At 36.9% G+C, this 15986-nt stretch overlaps 1 protein-coding gene across 1 annotated transcript in view; it reads left to right on the top strand.

The window, feature by feature from the left end:
- Positions 1 to 15986, top strand: part of LOC123547006 (mushroom body large-type Kenyon cell-specific protein 1-like) — an 87727-nt gene that overhangs the window by 44429 nt on the left and 27312 nt on the right. The window contains exon 6 of the mRNA XM_053551320.1: positions 5232 to 5520. Coding sequence (XP_053407295.1) covers positions 5232 to 5520 — 289 coding nt within the window. The remainder of the gene's footprint in view (positions 1 to 5231; positions 5521 to 15986) is intronic.

The raw sequence follows: 15986 nt of genomic DNA, 5'->3' as shown, positions 1-15986 counted from the left end.
TTGTTTAAAAATCCACATATGTATACATAACAAACTTACCATTTGGTAGAATTTCATTAAACTTCTTTCATTCTTTTCCATGAACATTTATTATAAACATGTGAAGTTGTGTACCCACACCTGGTCACCCCCTTGCCTTGGTCACACCCCCTCCCCCTCCCAAATCCGCCCACCCATCAATTTTTTTTTTTGTTTTCATTCCTTATTTTAGATTTTTTTTCAAACCTTCCATGAATATTTATCAACATGCAAAGTTGTACCTTTCCCCCACCTCGCTCCTCCACCCAGTCATGCCCACCACCCTGATCATGCATCCCTCTACGCCCCCACCCCCACCCCCACCCCTCCCAACATTTTTTTATACACCCGTTTGAAAAACGAGACGTATTATGGGAACGCCCCACAGACTTTGTCAGGATCATATCTTCTTCATGCATGGAGGGATTTTGATGAAACTTGGCATAATTGTACACCATCATGAGACGAAGTGTCGTGCACAAGAACCAGGTCCCTAGGTCTAACGTCAAGATCTCACTTAGAGGTCAAAGGTCGAATTGAAGAATGAATTTGTCTGGAGCATATCTTCTTCATGCATGGAGGGATTTTGATATAACTTGGCACAATTGTTCACCATCATGAGACAGAGTGTCGTGCGCAAGAACCAGGTCCCAAGGTCTAAGGTCAAAGTCACACTTAATAGGTCAAAGGATACAAAAATGAATATTTATGTAGGGATTTTGATATAACTTGGCACAGATGTTCACCATCGTGAGACGGAGGGTCATGCACAAGAACCAGGTCCCTAGGTCTAGGGTCAAGGTAGAGGCCAAAGGTCAGATACAAGAATGACTTCGTCTGGAGCAGTTCTTCTTCATGCATGGAGGGATTTTGATGTAACTTGGCACAATTGTACACCATCATGTGACGGAGTGTCATGTGCAGGTCCCTTCTTTAGAATTTCTTCCCTTTGTTGTTACTATATATAGCTTATATTTTAACGTTTTCAATTTCTAGTCGTAGGGAAAAATTGAGACCACTTTTCTGTAGTACAACATGCATGTTACATCCAATTTTGAGGTGTATTTTGACATATCTCTACCTGGTAAGGATTTTTGTGTGGACTAACAATTTTTTTTTTTTTGGATTTTTTTTTTTTAAGATAAACTTCCCTTAGTTGTTACTACAAATAACTTATATTGTAACTTTTTTATAATTGACCGTAGGGAAAAACCAAGACCACTTTTCTGTGGTATAACATAGATGTTACTTTCAAATTTTAGTTGTATTTTAAGGTATCTCTACCTGGTAAGGAGTTTTTTGTGGACTTAGAAAAACAAAAGAATTACAATAATTACTAAATAACCAAAAAATTCCATTTGCAAATACAGGGTGCTATCTGCTAATTTGCTGTGACGGGCATATATTGGTTAATAGGTCAAAGGTCAAGGTCAAAGTGACCAAGAGACTGAAAATGGTTTCAGGACTCTTAAGTATTAAAGTATAACAATTATGGCTTTCAACTTTCACGCATTGATTGAGTACCAGTGGAGAAAGATCCCTACTGATAAATATTAGCATTTGGAAAGCATGCACCAATTATAGATTTCCAGACATTTTTAAACTTCATAATGTCTTCATGAATTATATGATATAAAGTTATGATTTATTTTAGGACTTCTCAAGGAAATAACTAGCAACATTATATAAGCGATAATACTTTATTCCAGGTCAACACTTCAACATACAAACAAGTTACACCAAAGGGTATTGAACAAAATTGTATATCAATCATATTAATAAGTGGCAGAAAAGGCCGCATGATATCAGGCCCACTGACTGACGAGCAAGCAAGCGCATGTTTTCAATAAATTGATTAAAATAGCAACTGCAGACTGCGGACTTGTGAAACTAGGAATTACGCTACGTAGTAATGGGCAAAACCTAGTTCACACTGTAAACTGACCTATCCGTTAACCGACATAGCGGTAACACACTTTAAATCGACACAGCTGTTAACACACTATAACCGACCTAGCGGTTAACACACTATAACCGACCTAGCGGTTAACACACTTTAACCGACCTAGCGGTTAACACACTTTAACCGACCTAGCGGTTAACACTTTAAACCGACCTAGCAGTTAACACACTTTAAACCGACCTAGCGGTTAACACACTTTAACCGACCTAGCGGTTAACACACTTTAACCGACCTAGCGGTTAACACAATTTAACTGACCTAGCGGTTAACACACTAAAGTGTTAACAGAGCTAGCTGTTAGTATCACTTTAACAACAGACAAGCAACCAATGGTTCGATATACTGTCAACCGACCTAGCAGAATACATCACAACAACAACAACATACAACCGTAGAAAAAGTTGTCACACTTAAAACTGCCATAGTAGCATACATCTCTCCTGCTATGAAACTAACCCGTGTGTTGTAACATTATCCCCGTTTAGTTGTATTATGACAATAACATACACCTTATTAACAAAAATGTTAATCGGATTTAGGCAAAAGCAGTTAGGATAATTTAAGGGTGTAGACGACAACCCAAAATACCTAAGGAGCATTGTGACCATAGTCACCCATAGTACAGCAAGTTGAAATCTACAAGATCTCAATTATCACTGCAAAAACTGCCTTATCCACTCAAATGTTTGATTTAGGTAAATTAACTCCTGGCAAATTTAGCATGTAGACGCCAAAACTTAAACTACTTAAGGAGCATTGTGACCACAGCCACCCAAGTTACCAAGGACAAGGAGCATTGCGACCGTAGTCACCCGTAGTATACTAAAGTTAAAATCTACAAGATTCAACGTATCAATGAGATGAATTTAGGCTTGAATTGGATAAGTGATGGTAAATACACATGCTTACTCGATGTCAGCTGGAGATCCTTATCAGTGCGACAGAATCCTAAATTAATGTTTATAATAGTTTACTTAATCTTAAAAGTTAAATCATTGCATTTATCTTTTCATTTTCTACTCAATACATTCAGAGGTAACAACAGAATCATAAGAAATAATGTTTCCAATTATATATAGAACTGAAACTTCGTAAAACATTTTTCCAGGAAAAGAATAAGTATCAGAATGATTTCATATTCAAATCAGTAACTTTTTTTTTTTTTTTTATAAAGTAGAATAGCATATTTGGCTACAGCCAGTCTAACATGGTCCTAAAACATAAATATGTAAAAGTCCATCCAAAATATGTAACATAGACGGTAATGTGAATGACATGAATCAGAATAACGTATTATGAACAAGTTAGTTCTTCGTGGCATAAACAGTAAATAGTGCAATGAACAGAGATTAAGCAAAATAAAATCATGTACAAGTTTTATTTGTAATCCGCGCACCAAAACCCTAAAAACTCTTTGAGAGAAAAGTACGGGAAAGCGTTGGATTACATGACCTGGCTGACTATGCAATTTATATAACATATAAAAGTACATCAGTTGAATTTAGGAAACATTGATTGCTCAAAGTTCATACTGCCCAAAGTTCATTGCACTATTTATGCAACATTCAACATGTAAAAACAAAATATGGCTAATTCACACAATATAATCAGTATCATTGCAACTGAACATCCCCGAAATGAAGCATGGAATAATATTGTCACTGCTGAAAAAGTATTTTATGTTTATGTGAAGACCATTACTGAGACATCCCTTGATTAATTGTTCTTCGATATTAAGGAGCTGACCGCTTCCTGGTTTCCATTTGCGTAAGTCTATTGATAAAACTACATCTGAACAAACATCTTTCCAGTCTCGGCTTAATTACTTATATTACATACATTAGTGTTTTCTGTTACACATGTTAGTGTTACAAGTTATTAAAACACTTTTGCAAACAATAAGTAATACATACTACTACAAGAGAGTATATTTATATTTCTCCTCTTTCTATTGTAATATTGTCATCTTACTCACTGTCCTGTCATGACATACTAAGCTAATGCCCTGGTAAGTACCACACAGCTGATATTTTTTGAACAATTCCTTGTGTATGTCTCCTAGTTTTGTTACAGGCAATTACTGTTTGTTTGTGACAAGGCCTGTCCCAATAGACAAGGTGTGTCTAATTTGTATATAAGTTTTAGGATTCCAGCGTTTGTGAATTTTCCTGCTTTGTGATGGATCAAATGGAAAGTTCATGTTAAAACAATTATTGTGACATTTGTAGCTGTTGTTAATTAAAGTCATTCTAGTTTCTAAACTTGTTGCTTTCAAGTTTCTATTCCACATTCCCAGAGGCTCTGGATAAATTTGATTTATACAATCCACTTGACTAGCTTAGTAATTTAGCTTGTATGTATATCCGTGTTAAACAGGCATCACGTAATGGTTTTAAATATTGTTTGTACTCCTTCCATTTGTGCTTGGTATACCATTTATGCTTGGTATATTGTCCATTTTTATTTACTGACTGTTCACAACTTTCCTTCCTTACTGCATAAACAGCCTGAAAGTATATAAAACTCCACCAGCAGTATACTGCAAAATACATGGATATTAAACATTGTAAATAACAAAATATGTCACCATACATGTACCAGCTACTCTACTAAAAACAAACTTGTTAAACTGATCTCGAATAATTTAAACTATGCTCCATACTATACAGAGACATGTAACTGCCAAACACCTGCAATCCCGAACCATTTAAAACAGATCAATTTAGCATCTTTTTTTTTTTTTTTTTTTTATATATATATATAATATTATAGGCTACAAATGGTGACCTACTAGATATTCACTGACATGTACCACTAACAATATGGCAAGTAAATGGCATGGCACCTAAATGGGAGTGGTGGGTGGGATTTTGAAACCATTTCATTTTCTGTTGGTTGTACACATGCCGACTATTGACTGACCAGTGGTCACACGCTAATGATTACTGGATACGGAAAATGCCGAGTGTATCCAAATACCAAATTTAATTTGGTAACCTTGGATACACACCAAGCTTGATGCGCCAAAATAAATGTTATTATTTAATATTAATAAAATAATAAGTCTTATATACATTGTTAGTATGTTGCCCTATTACCTAGAAGATGTTGTATTGGCATGCAGTATGTTTTGTGAAAAATATCCCTAGGCGGGGGACGTTGGTAACTCTGTTACAATTTCTTGTTAATTTTAGATATTACATTTTATGGTTTATGTTTCTGAAAGTGAAAAACATGTCCTGTATTATAGTAAACAAAAGAAAGAAGCAACTTCATCAAATAATGGAAAGAAGGGTTACTCTGATGATGATCTTACAGCTGCAGTATCTGAGATACGCAATGGGAAACTTGGTACACGTAGAGCCTCATCACTTTATGGAATTCCACGCTCAACTTTACGTAACAAAATATTCAAGATGGAGACAGTTGAGAGCAGTGCCACATCGCAGCTAACAGAAGACGATGGTTCCAGCAATGAAGCTCCATTGCCTAAAAAACGACAACCTCAAATATTGAATACTCAGGATAGTCCTTTATTGGTATGCAGGCTTCTTTTTTGTACATATATAGTAGTACTGGTATATATTGACAAGGGAAAATATAATTGTTCTTTTAGAGTGGAAAAGGTATGTCTGTTTTTAGATCACCTGAAGGACTTCTTCTCATAAACAACTGAATGGGTTTTCAACAACCAAGGTCTGTAGCATCCCTGGATGAACCTTTCTCAACCTTTCTAAAATTTGTTGAAATGATTCTGCTTGACTGCACTTAAATCACCACAAGAACTGGAAACAGAGAAACCTTTTAACAACTTCTTTTGAACCATTTTGACATGTTCAACAAACTTGGTCAGATGAATCCTTGTTTGCACTTTTCTCAAGTTTAGTCACATGGTTCCTCTTGAGTTCACTTAAGCTGAAAATAGAAAAACCTGAAAACAACTTCTTCTAATGAAGCTGCACTAGTGTTTTTTTTATATGCCCATTTTAGAAAAATTGAAGTATTATGTAATTGTGTATGCGTCTTTCATCTGCACATCCGTCTGTATGTCTGTCATATTTCATGTTCAGAGGATAACTTAATAACCATTTAAGATATTGACTATAAACTTAGCATATAGGTAGCTGGCGATGAGGCAATGTGCAGACCAAATGAACTGGGTTGGTAGGCCAAAAGTCAGTGTCAATATATGGAGGTCAAAGTCCAGATTTGTCTGTCATATTTCGTGTCTGCAGCATAACTTGATAAAAACCATTGAAGATACTGACTTCAGTCATGCCATATAGGTAGGTGGCGATGAACCAGGGCGTTAGGTCAAAGGTCAAGGTCAAAGCAAGGTCAAATTTGATTATCATATTTTGTGTCCAGAGCATAACTTAATAACCTTTAAAGGTATTTACTTCAAACTTGGAATATATGTGGGTGGTGATTAGATGATTTTGGGAGTGCAGCCATCCACATTACCACCGCCACACATGCACATTAAACACCCCCCCCCCCCCCCCCCCCTCCAAAAAAAAAAAATATCCTGCTGTTGTCAAGTTCTAATAGGATGATTGTCTGTGGTCAGTAGATGACCTCTTATTTTCAGGGTCAGTGTAAGGTTGCTGTTAGCTGAAAATCTGCTCATGGTATTTTGAGCATCAGTAGGTCAGAGGTCAAGGTGGCAGAGACCTTGAGCTGAAAACAGTACATGATAGTTTTGGGGAGTTGAAAATCAGTTTCAAATCTATAACTGATAAAAGCTTTGGCCTACAGACTTCATAGGATGATTGTCTGTGGTCAGTAGATGACCCTTCTTTTTTTGGGTTGGTAGATGAAAGGTCAAAGGTCACAGAGACATTGAGATGAGCTACCAGCAAAAGTGGAAAGATCTGGTGCTTAGCTTCCATCATCATGTGTCAACATTTTTAACCCTCTGAAACTAATGGTCAGAATTGAACCAAACTTTGTAAGCAACATCCTGGCAAGTTTTTACAGATGGTTCCTTATAGGGGTCACCTGAGCTAAAAATAGAAAAAAAGTCATTGACTTTGTCTCATCAGTCACTTCATTGATCTTCACTATAATATCAAATCAAAGGAAAAGCTTGTTAACACCCTAGAGGCCACATTTATGACTGCATCTTCATGAAACTTGGTCAGAATGTTAATCTTGATGATCTTTAGGTCAGGTTCAAATCTAGGTCAAGTGGAATCAGAAACTAGGTCACCAGGTTAAATCAAAGGTAAAGGTTATTAGCTCACCTGAGCACGAAGTGTTCAAGGTGAGCTTTTGTGATCGCCTTGTGTCCGTCGTCAACAATTTGACTGTTAACACTCTGGAGGTCACAATTTTGGCCCAATCTTAATTAAACTTGGTCAGAATGTTACTCTCAATAAAATCTTGGACATGTTCGATATTGGGTCATCTAGGATCAAAAACTAGGTCACCAGGTCAAAAGCTTTTTAACACCCTAGAGGCCACATTTATGACTGTATCTTCATGAATCTGGTCAGAATGTTAATCTTGATTATCTTTAGGTTAAGTTTGAATCTGGGTCATGTTGGGTCAAAAACTAGGTCACCAGGTCAAATCAAAGGAAAAGCTTGTTAACACTCTAGAGGCCACATTTAAGACTGAATCTTCATGAAACTTAGTAAGAATGTTAACCTTGATGATTTTAGGTCAAGTTTGAATCTGGGTCATCTGGGGTCAAAAACTAGGTCACCAGGTCAAATCAAAGGAAAAGCTAGTTAACACTCTAGATGCCACATTTATGACCATATCTTAATGAAACTTAGTCGGAATGTTAGTCGTGATGATCTTTAGGTCGAATTTAAATCTGGGTCAGTTGGGGTCAAAAACTAGGTCACCAGGTCAAATCAAATGTAATGCTTGTTTAACACTCATGATCATATCTTAATGAAACTTGATCAGAATGTTAGTCTTGAAGATCTTTATGTCAAGTTTCAATCTTGGTCAGGTGGGGTCAAAAACTAGGTCACCAGGTCAAATCAAAGGTAAAGCTTGTTAACACTCTGCAGACCTAATTTTAAGTTTGAAACTCAGGGGAATTGACCAGAATGTTTGTCTTGATGACCTCTAGGTCAGGTTCCAATGTGGGCCATATGGGGTCAAAAACAAGTTCACCAGGTCAAATCAAAGGTAAAGCTTGTTAACAATCTAGAGGTCAAATTTATGGCTGTATCTTCATGAAACTTGGTCAGAATGTTAATCTTGATGCTCTTTAGGCCAGGTTGGAATCTGGGTCATCTAGGTTTAAAAACTAGGTCACCAGGTCAAATCAAAGGAAAAGCTAGTGAACACTCTAGAGACCACATTTATGACCATATCTTTATGAAACTTGGACAGAATGTTAATCTTAATGATCTTAAGGTTAAATTCCAATCTGGGTCAGGTGGGATCAAAAACTTGGTCACCAGGTGAAATCAAAAGTAAAGCTTGTTAACAATCTAGAAGCCACATTTATGACTGTATCTTCATGAAACTTGGTAAGAATGTTAACCTTGATGATCTTTATGTCTAGTTCAAATCTAGACCATGTAGGATCAGAAACTAGATCACCAGGTCAAATCAAAGGAAAAGCTAGTTAACACTCTAGAGGCCACATTTACGACCATATCTTAATGAAACTTGGCCAGAATGTTAATCTTGATGATCTTTAGGTCAATAGGTCAGGTGAGCAATACAGGGCTTTCATGGCCCTCTTGTTTTTGTAAATGGGGGTGCTTAGTGCCTTGAACGGATGGCTAGAGCTAAAAATAGAAAACCTTTAAATGACTACTTCTCATGAGCCACTTAATAGATCTTCATCGAAAGTGCTCTGTAGCATCATTGTAAGGTCCTCTCACAATGTTATTCAAAAGGGGGCTCTTGGCCCCTTTTAGGGGCCACCAGTGCTAAAAATAGCAAAACCTTTAAACACTCCAAAATTTGTTCTAATGTTGGCACTTGGCCCGTTTAAGGGACCAATAGAGTTTAAAACTGAAAAAGCTTTTGAATACTTCTGCTTAAGATTGACTTGATTTTTCTTTGTTTAACTTGGTCTGTGGAAGAATGTAATTTTTAAATGAGGAAATAATTGCCTCTTTAAGGGGCCACTAGACCTTAAAATAGAAAAACCATTAAACAAATTCTCTTCACATGAACTGCTTGATGGATCTTCATCAAACTTGGTTAGTAGCATAATTGCAAGTCATCTCCCAAATTTATTCAGTGTGTGCACTCAGCCCATTTTAGGGGCCATGAGAGCTAAAAATAGAAGAAAACCTTTAAACAAATTCTGTTCATAAACCACTTGGTAGGTTTTCAACAAACTTAGTCTGTAGCAATGTAAGCTCTTTTCTTCATTTTGCTCATATGGGTTACTTAACCCCTTTAAGGGGACACTTTAGCTAAAAATAGGAATACCTTTAAATAAGCTTTTCTGGCAGATCTTCATTATATTAGGTCTGTAGCATCCTTGTAAGGATATCTCAGATTTGCTCAAATAGGGGCACTTCACCCTTTTTAGCTTGACTATTCGAAGAATAGGGGAGCTATCCTACTCGCCCCGGCGTGAGCGTTAGTGTCACACAAATTTTAAAGTTTGCGTACCACCCCAAATATTTTCGAAGTCCATTGAGATATTGCTTTCATATATTGCCTAATTGTTTACCATCATGACCCCGGTCTGTAAAAAGGAGGAGGCAACTCTATCAAGCATTTTGACTGAATTATGGCCCCTTTTCGACTTAGAATATGCTTATTGTAATGTTAAAGTTTGCATACCACCCCAAATATTTTCAAAGTCCATTGATATATTGCTTTCATATTTTGCATACTTGTTTACCATCATGACCCCAGTCTGTAAAAAGGAGGAGGCAACTCTATCAAGCATTTTGACTGAATTATGGCCCATTTTCAACTTAGAATATGCTTATTGTAATGTTAAAGTTTTACTCATAGCTTATATTATACTATCAAGCACTGAGAATAGTCGAGCACGCTGTCAGCTGACAGCTCTTGTTTAGCTCACCTGAGCACAAAGTGCTCAAGGTGAGCTTTTTTGATAGCCCTGTGTCCATCGTCCGTCATCGACCGCCATCAACAATTTGACTGTTAACACTCTATAGGTCACAATTTGGGCCCAGTCTTAATGAAACTTGGTCAGAATGTTACCCTCAATAAAATTTTGGTTGAGTTTGATATTGGGTCATCTGGGATCAAAAACTAGGTCACCAGGTCAAATCAAAGGAAAAAGCTTGTTAACACTCTAGAGGCCACATTTATGACAATATCTCTATGAAACTTGGTCAGAATGTTAATCTTGATGATCTTTAGTTCAAGTTCAAATCTGGGTCATGTTGGGTCAAAAACTAGGCCACCAGGTCAAAAAATCAAAGGAAAAGCTTGTTAACACTCTAGAGGCCACAATTATGTCTGTATCTTAATGAAACTTGGTCAGAATGTTAATCTAGGTGATCTTTAGGTCAAGTTCGAATCTGGGTTATGTGGGGTCAAAAACTAGGTCACCAGGTCAAATCAAAGGAAAAGCTAGTTAACACTCTAGAGGCCACATTTATGATGTATCTTCATGAAAGTTGGTCAGAATGTTAATCTTGATAACCTTTAGGTCAAGTTCGAATCTGGGTCAGGTGGGGTCAAAAACTAGGTCACCAGGTCAAATCAAAGGAAAAGCTAGTTAACACTCTAGAGGCCACATTTGTGACCATATCTTAATGAAACTTGGTCAGAATGTTAATCTTGATAATCTTTAGGTCAAGTTCGAATCTGGGTTAGGTGGGATCAAAAACTAAATTAGGTCAAATTAAAGCTTGTTTATACTCTAGAGACCTAATTTTAAGTTTGAAACTCATGAGAATTGATCAGAATGTTTGTCTTGATGACCTCTAGGTCATGTTCGAATCTGGATAATGTGGGTCAAAAACTAGGTCACCAGGTCAAATCAAAGGAAAAGCTTGTTAACACTAGAGGTCACATTTATGACTTTGTCTTGATGAAACTTGGTAAGAATGTTAATCTTGATGATCATTAGGTCAAGTTGGAATCTGGGTGATGTGGGGTCAAAAAGTATGTCACCAGGTCAAATCAAAGGAAAAGCTAGTTAACACTCTAGAGACCACATTTATGACCATATCTTAATGACACTCGGTCAGAATGTTAATCTTGGTGATCTTAAAGTCAAGTTCCAATATTGGTCATGTGGGGTCAAAAACTAGGTAACCAGTTCAAATCAAAGGTAAAGCTTGTTAACACTCTAGAGACCTAAGTTTAAGTTTAAAACTCATGAGAATTGATCAGAATGTTTGTCTTGATGACCTCTAGATCAAAATCGAATCTGGGTCATGTGGGATCAAAAACTAGGTCACCAGTTCAAATCAAATGAAAAGCTTGTAAACACTCTAGAGGCCACATTTATGACCATGTCTTCACTGAACTTGGTCAGATGTTTAGGTCAAGTTTGAATCTAGATCATGATGGGTCAAAAACTAGGTCACCAGGTCAAATCAAACAAAAAGTTTGTTAACACTCTGGAGGCCACATTTATGACCATATCTTCATAAAACTTGGTCAGAATGTTATTCTTGATGATCTTTAGGTCAAGTTTGAATCTGGGTTATGTGGGGTCAAAAAATAGGTCTCCAGGTCAAATCAAAGGAAAAGTTTGTAAACTCTCTAGAGTCCACATTTATGACCCTATCTTCATGAAAGTTGGTCAGAATTTTTGTCTTGATGATCTTTAGGGTAAATTCGAATTTGGGTTATGTGGAGTCAAAAACTAGGTCATATGCTGAAATGACAGGAAAAGCTAGTAAACAGTCTAGAGGTCACATTTATGATCCTATCTTCATGAAACTTGGTCTTAATGTTTATCTTGATGATCTCTGCGCCATGTTTGAATCTAACTTATCAGGGGTTAAAATTAGGTCAGATGAGCGATACAGGGCCTTCAGGGCCCTCTTGTTTTTAGCTCACCTGAGCAATAAGTTTTTCTGATCGCTCAATGTCCGGCGTGTGTCTGTCGTCTGTCGTCTGTCGTCCGTCAACATTTAGCTTGTGTATGCGATAGAGGCTGTATTTTTCAGCTGATCTTCATGAAATTTGGTCAGAATGATTGCCTTGACGAAATCTAGGCCGAATTCGAAAATGGGTCATCTGGGGTCAAAAACTAGGTCACAAGGTCAAATCAAGAAAAAACCTTGTGTATGCGATAGAGGCTGTATTTTTCAACTGATCTTCATGAAATTTAATCAGAATGATTACCTTGATGAAATCTAGGCCGAGTTCGAAAATGGGTCATCTGGGATCAAAAACTAGGTCAAATCAAAGAAAAACCTTGTGTATGTGATAGAGGCTGTATTTTTAGCTCGACTATTCGAAGAATAGTCTAGCTATTCTACTCACCCTGGCGTCGGCGTCGGCGTCGGCGTCACACCTTGGTTAAGTTTTTGCATGCAAGTACATACAGCCATCAATTAAAGGCATATAGCTTTGAAACGTATTTTTTCTTTTTCTAGGTCAATTATCAACCTCTCTGGGTCAAGTCCCATAACTCTGACATGTATTTTGAGCAAATTATGCCCCCTTTTGGACTTAGAAAATTTTGGTTAAAGTTTTACATGCAAGTTGCTATCTCCAAAACTAATGCAGATATTGATTTGAAACTTCACATGTGTCTTCGGGGTTATAAAACTAGTTGATAGCAGCAAGTCCCATAACTCTGACCTTCATTTTAGCCAAATTATGCCCCCTTTTGGACTTAGAAAATTCTGGTTAAAGTTTTGCGTGCAAGTACATACAGCTGTTTCTAAAATACATATAGATTTGAAACTTATTTTTTCTTTTTCTAGATCAGTTACCAACCTCACTGGGTCAAGTCCCATAACTCTGACATGTATTTTGAGCAAATTATGCCCCCTTTTGGACTTAGAAAATTTTGGTTAAAGTTTTACATGCAAGTTACTATCTCCAAAACTAATGCAGATATTGAATTGAAACTTCACATGTGCCTTCGGGGTTATAAAACTAGTTGATAGCAGCAAGTCCCATAACTGATTTGCATTTTGGTCAAATTATGCCCCCTTTTGAACTTAAAACTCTTTTGATATTTAACCTTTTTGGGTAATATTTTCCTGCTTCTGGGACAATATTTCGAATAGTCGAGCTTGGCTGTCTTACGGACAGCTCTTGTTCAATTGAGGTTCATGAATTTTTGTCAGAATGATAACTTTGAAGAAATAATGGCAGAGTTTGGAAATGGGTCATCTGGGGTCAAAAACTAGGTCACTAGGTCAAATCAAAGAAAAACCTTGTGTATGCAATAGGGGCTGCATTTTACACCGGATCTTCATGAAATTGATCAAAATATTTGTCTGGATGAAATCTAGGTCAAATTTGAATATGGGTCATCTAGGGTAAAAAACTAGGTCACCCTGTCAAATTAAAGACAAACCTTGTGTATGCAAAAGGGGCTGCATTTTACACTGGATATACATAAAATTTAGTCAGAATGATTGCCTTAATGAAATCTAGGTCAAGTTACAATATGGGTCATCTGTGGTTAAAAACTAGGCCACTAGGTCAAATCAAAGAAAAACCTTGTGTATGCAATAGAGACTGTATTTTTCAATTCATCTTCATGAAATTTGGTCAGAATGATTGCCTTGATGAAATCTAGGCCAGTTACGAATATGGGTCATCTAGGGTCAAAAACTAGGACACTAGGTCAAATAAAAGAAAAACCTTGTGTATGCAAATAGAGGCTGTATTTTTCAATTGATCTTCATGAAAATTGGTCAGAATGATAGCCTTGATGAAATTAAGGTCATCTGGGATCGAAAACTAGGTCGCTAGGACAAATCAAAGAAAAGGTTCTGTATGCGATAGAGGCTGTATTTTTCAATTGAGGATTATGAAATTTAGTCAGAATGATTGCCTTGATCAAATCTAGGTCAAGTTTGAATGTAGGTTACCTTGGCTTAAAAACTAGGTCACTTTGTGAAATTGAAGAAAATACTTGTTTACACTTCAAGAGACCATATTTTTGGTCCAATCGAAATGAAAATTGGTCAGAATATTTGTTTCCATGAAATCACTGTGTCAAACATGTTTACACTGTTATGGTGTGTTTCTCAGGTGAGCGACCTAGGGCCATCTTGGCCCTGTTGTTATAATAACACCGTTTTTAGCTCACCTGTCACAAAGTGACAAGGTGAGCTTTTGTGATCGCGCAGCGTCCGTCCGTCCGTCCGTTAGTGCATAAACTTTTGCTTGTGACCACTCTAGAGGTCACATTTTTCATGGGATCTTTATGGAAGTTGGTCAGAATGTTCATCTTGATGATATTTAGGCCAAGTTCGAAACTGGGTCACGTGCGGTCAAAAACTAGGTCAGTAGGTCTAAGAATAGAAAAACCTTGTGACCTCTCTAGAGGCCATATTTTTCATAAGATCTTCATGAAAATTGGTCAGAATGTTCATCTTAATGATATCTAGGTCAAGTTTGAAACTGGGTGACGTGCAATCAAAAACTAGGTCAGTAGGTCTAAAAATAGAAAAACCTTGTGACCTCTCTAGAGGCCATATATTTCACAAGATCTTCATGAAAATTGGTCAGAATGTTCACCTTGATGATATCTAGGTCAGGTTCGAAACTGGGTCATGTGCCATCAGAAACTAGGTCAGGAGGTCTAAAAATAGAAAAACCTTGTGACCTCTCTAGAGGCCATATTTTTCATAAGATCTTCATGAAAATTGGTTAGAATGTTCTCCTTGATGATATCTAGGTCAAGTTCGAAACTGGGTCACGTGCCATCAAAAACTAGGTCAGTAGGGCTAAAAATAGAAAAACCTTGTGACCTCTCTAGAGGCCATATTTTTCATAAGATCTTCATGAAAATTGGTTAGAATGTTCACCTTGATGATATCAAGGTCAAGTTAGAAACTGGATCACGTGCGGTCAAAAACTAGGTCAGTAGGTCTAAAAGTAGAAAAACCTTGTGACCTCTCTAGAGGCCATAAATTTCACATGATCTTCATGAAAATTGGTCAGAATGTTCACCTTGATGATATCTAGGTCAAGTTCGAAACTGGGTCATGTGCCATCAAAAACTAGGTCAGGAGGTCAAATAATAGAAAAACCTTGTGACCTCTCTAAAGGCCATATTTTTCATGGGATCTGTATGAAAGTTGGTCTGAATGTTCATATTGATGATATCTAGATCTAGTTCGAAACTGGGTCATGTGCGATCAAAAACTAGGCCAGTAGGTTTAAAAATAGAAAAACCTTGTGACCTATCTAGAGGCCACAATTGTGAATGGATCTTCATAAAAATTTGTCAGAATGTTCATTTTGATGATATCTAGGTCAAATTAGAAAGTGGGTCATGTGCTTTCAAAAAGTAGGTCAGTAGGTCAAATAATGAAAAAACCTTGTAACCTCTCTAGAGGCCATATTTTTCATGGGATCTGTATGAAAATTGGTCTGAATGTTTATCTTGATGATATATAGGTCAGGTTTGAAACTGGGTCAACTGCAATCAAAAACTAGGTCAGTAGGTCTTAAAACAAAAAACCCTTGTGACCTCTCTAGAGGCCATACCCTTGAATGGATGTTCATGAAAATTGGTCAGAATGTTCACCTTGATGATATCTAGTTTAGTTTTGAAACTGGGCCACGTGCCATCAAAAACTAGGTCAGTAGGGCAAATAATAAAAAAACCTTGTGACCTCTATAGAGGCCATAGTTTTCATGGGATCTGTATGAAAGTTGTTCTGAATGTACATCTTGATGATATCTAGGTCAAATTTGAAATTGGGTCATGTGCGGTCAAGAACTTGGCCAGTAGGTATAAAAATAGAAAAACCTTGTGACATCTCTAGAGGCCATATTTTTCAATAGATCTTCATGAAAATTAGTGAGAATTTTTACTGTGATGATATCTAGGTCAAGTTCAAAACAGGGTCATGTACCTTTGAAAACTAGGTCAATAGGTCAAATA

Source organism: Mercenaria mercenaria, chromosome 9 (assembly GCF_021730395.1).
Source record: "Mercenaria mercenaria strain notata chromosome 9, MADL_Memer_1, whole genome shotgun sequence".
NCBI lineage: Eukaryota > Metazoa > Mollusca > Bivalvia > Venerida > Veneridae > Mercenaria > Mercenaria mercenaria.
This window is presented reverse-complemented; position numbering and strand designations above follow the sequence as displayed.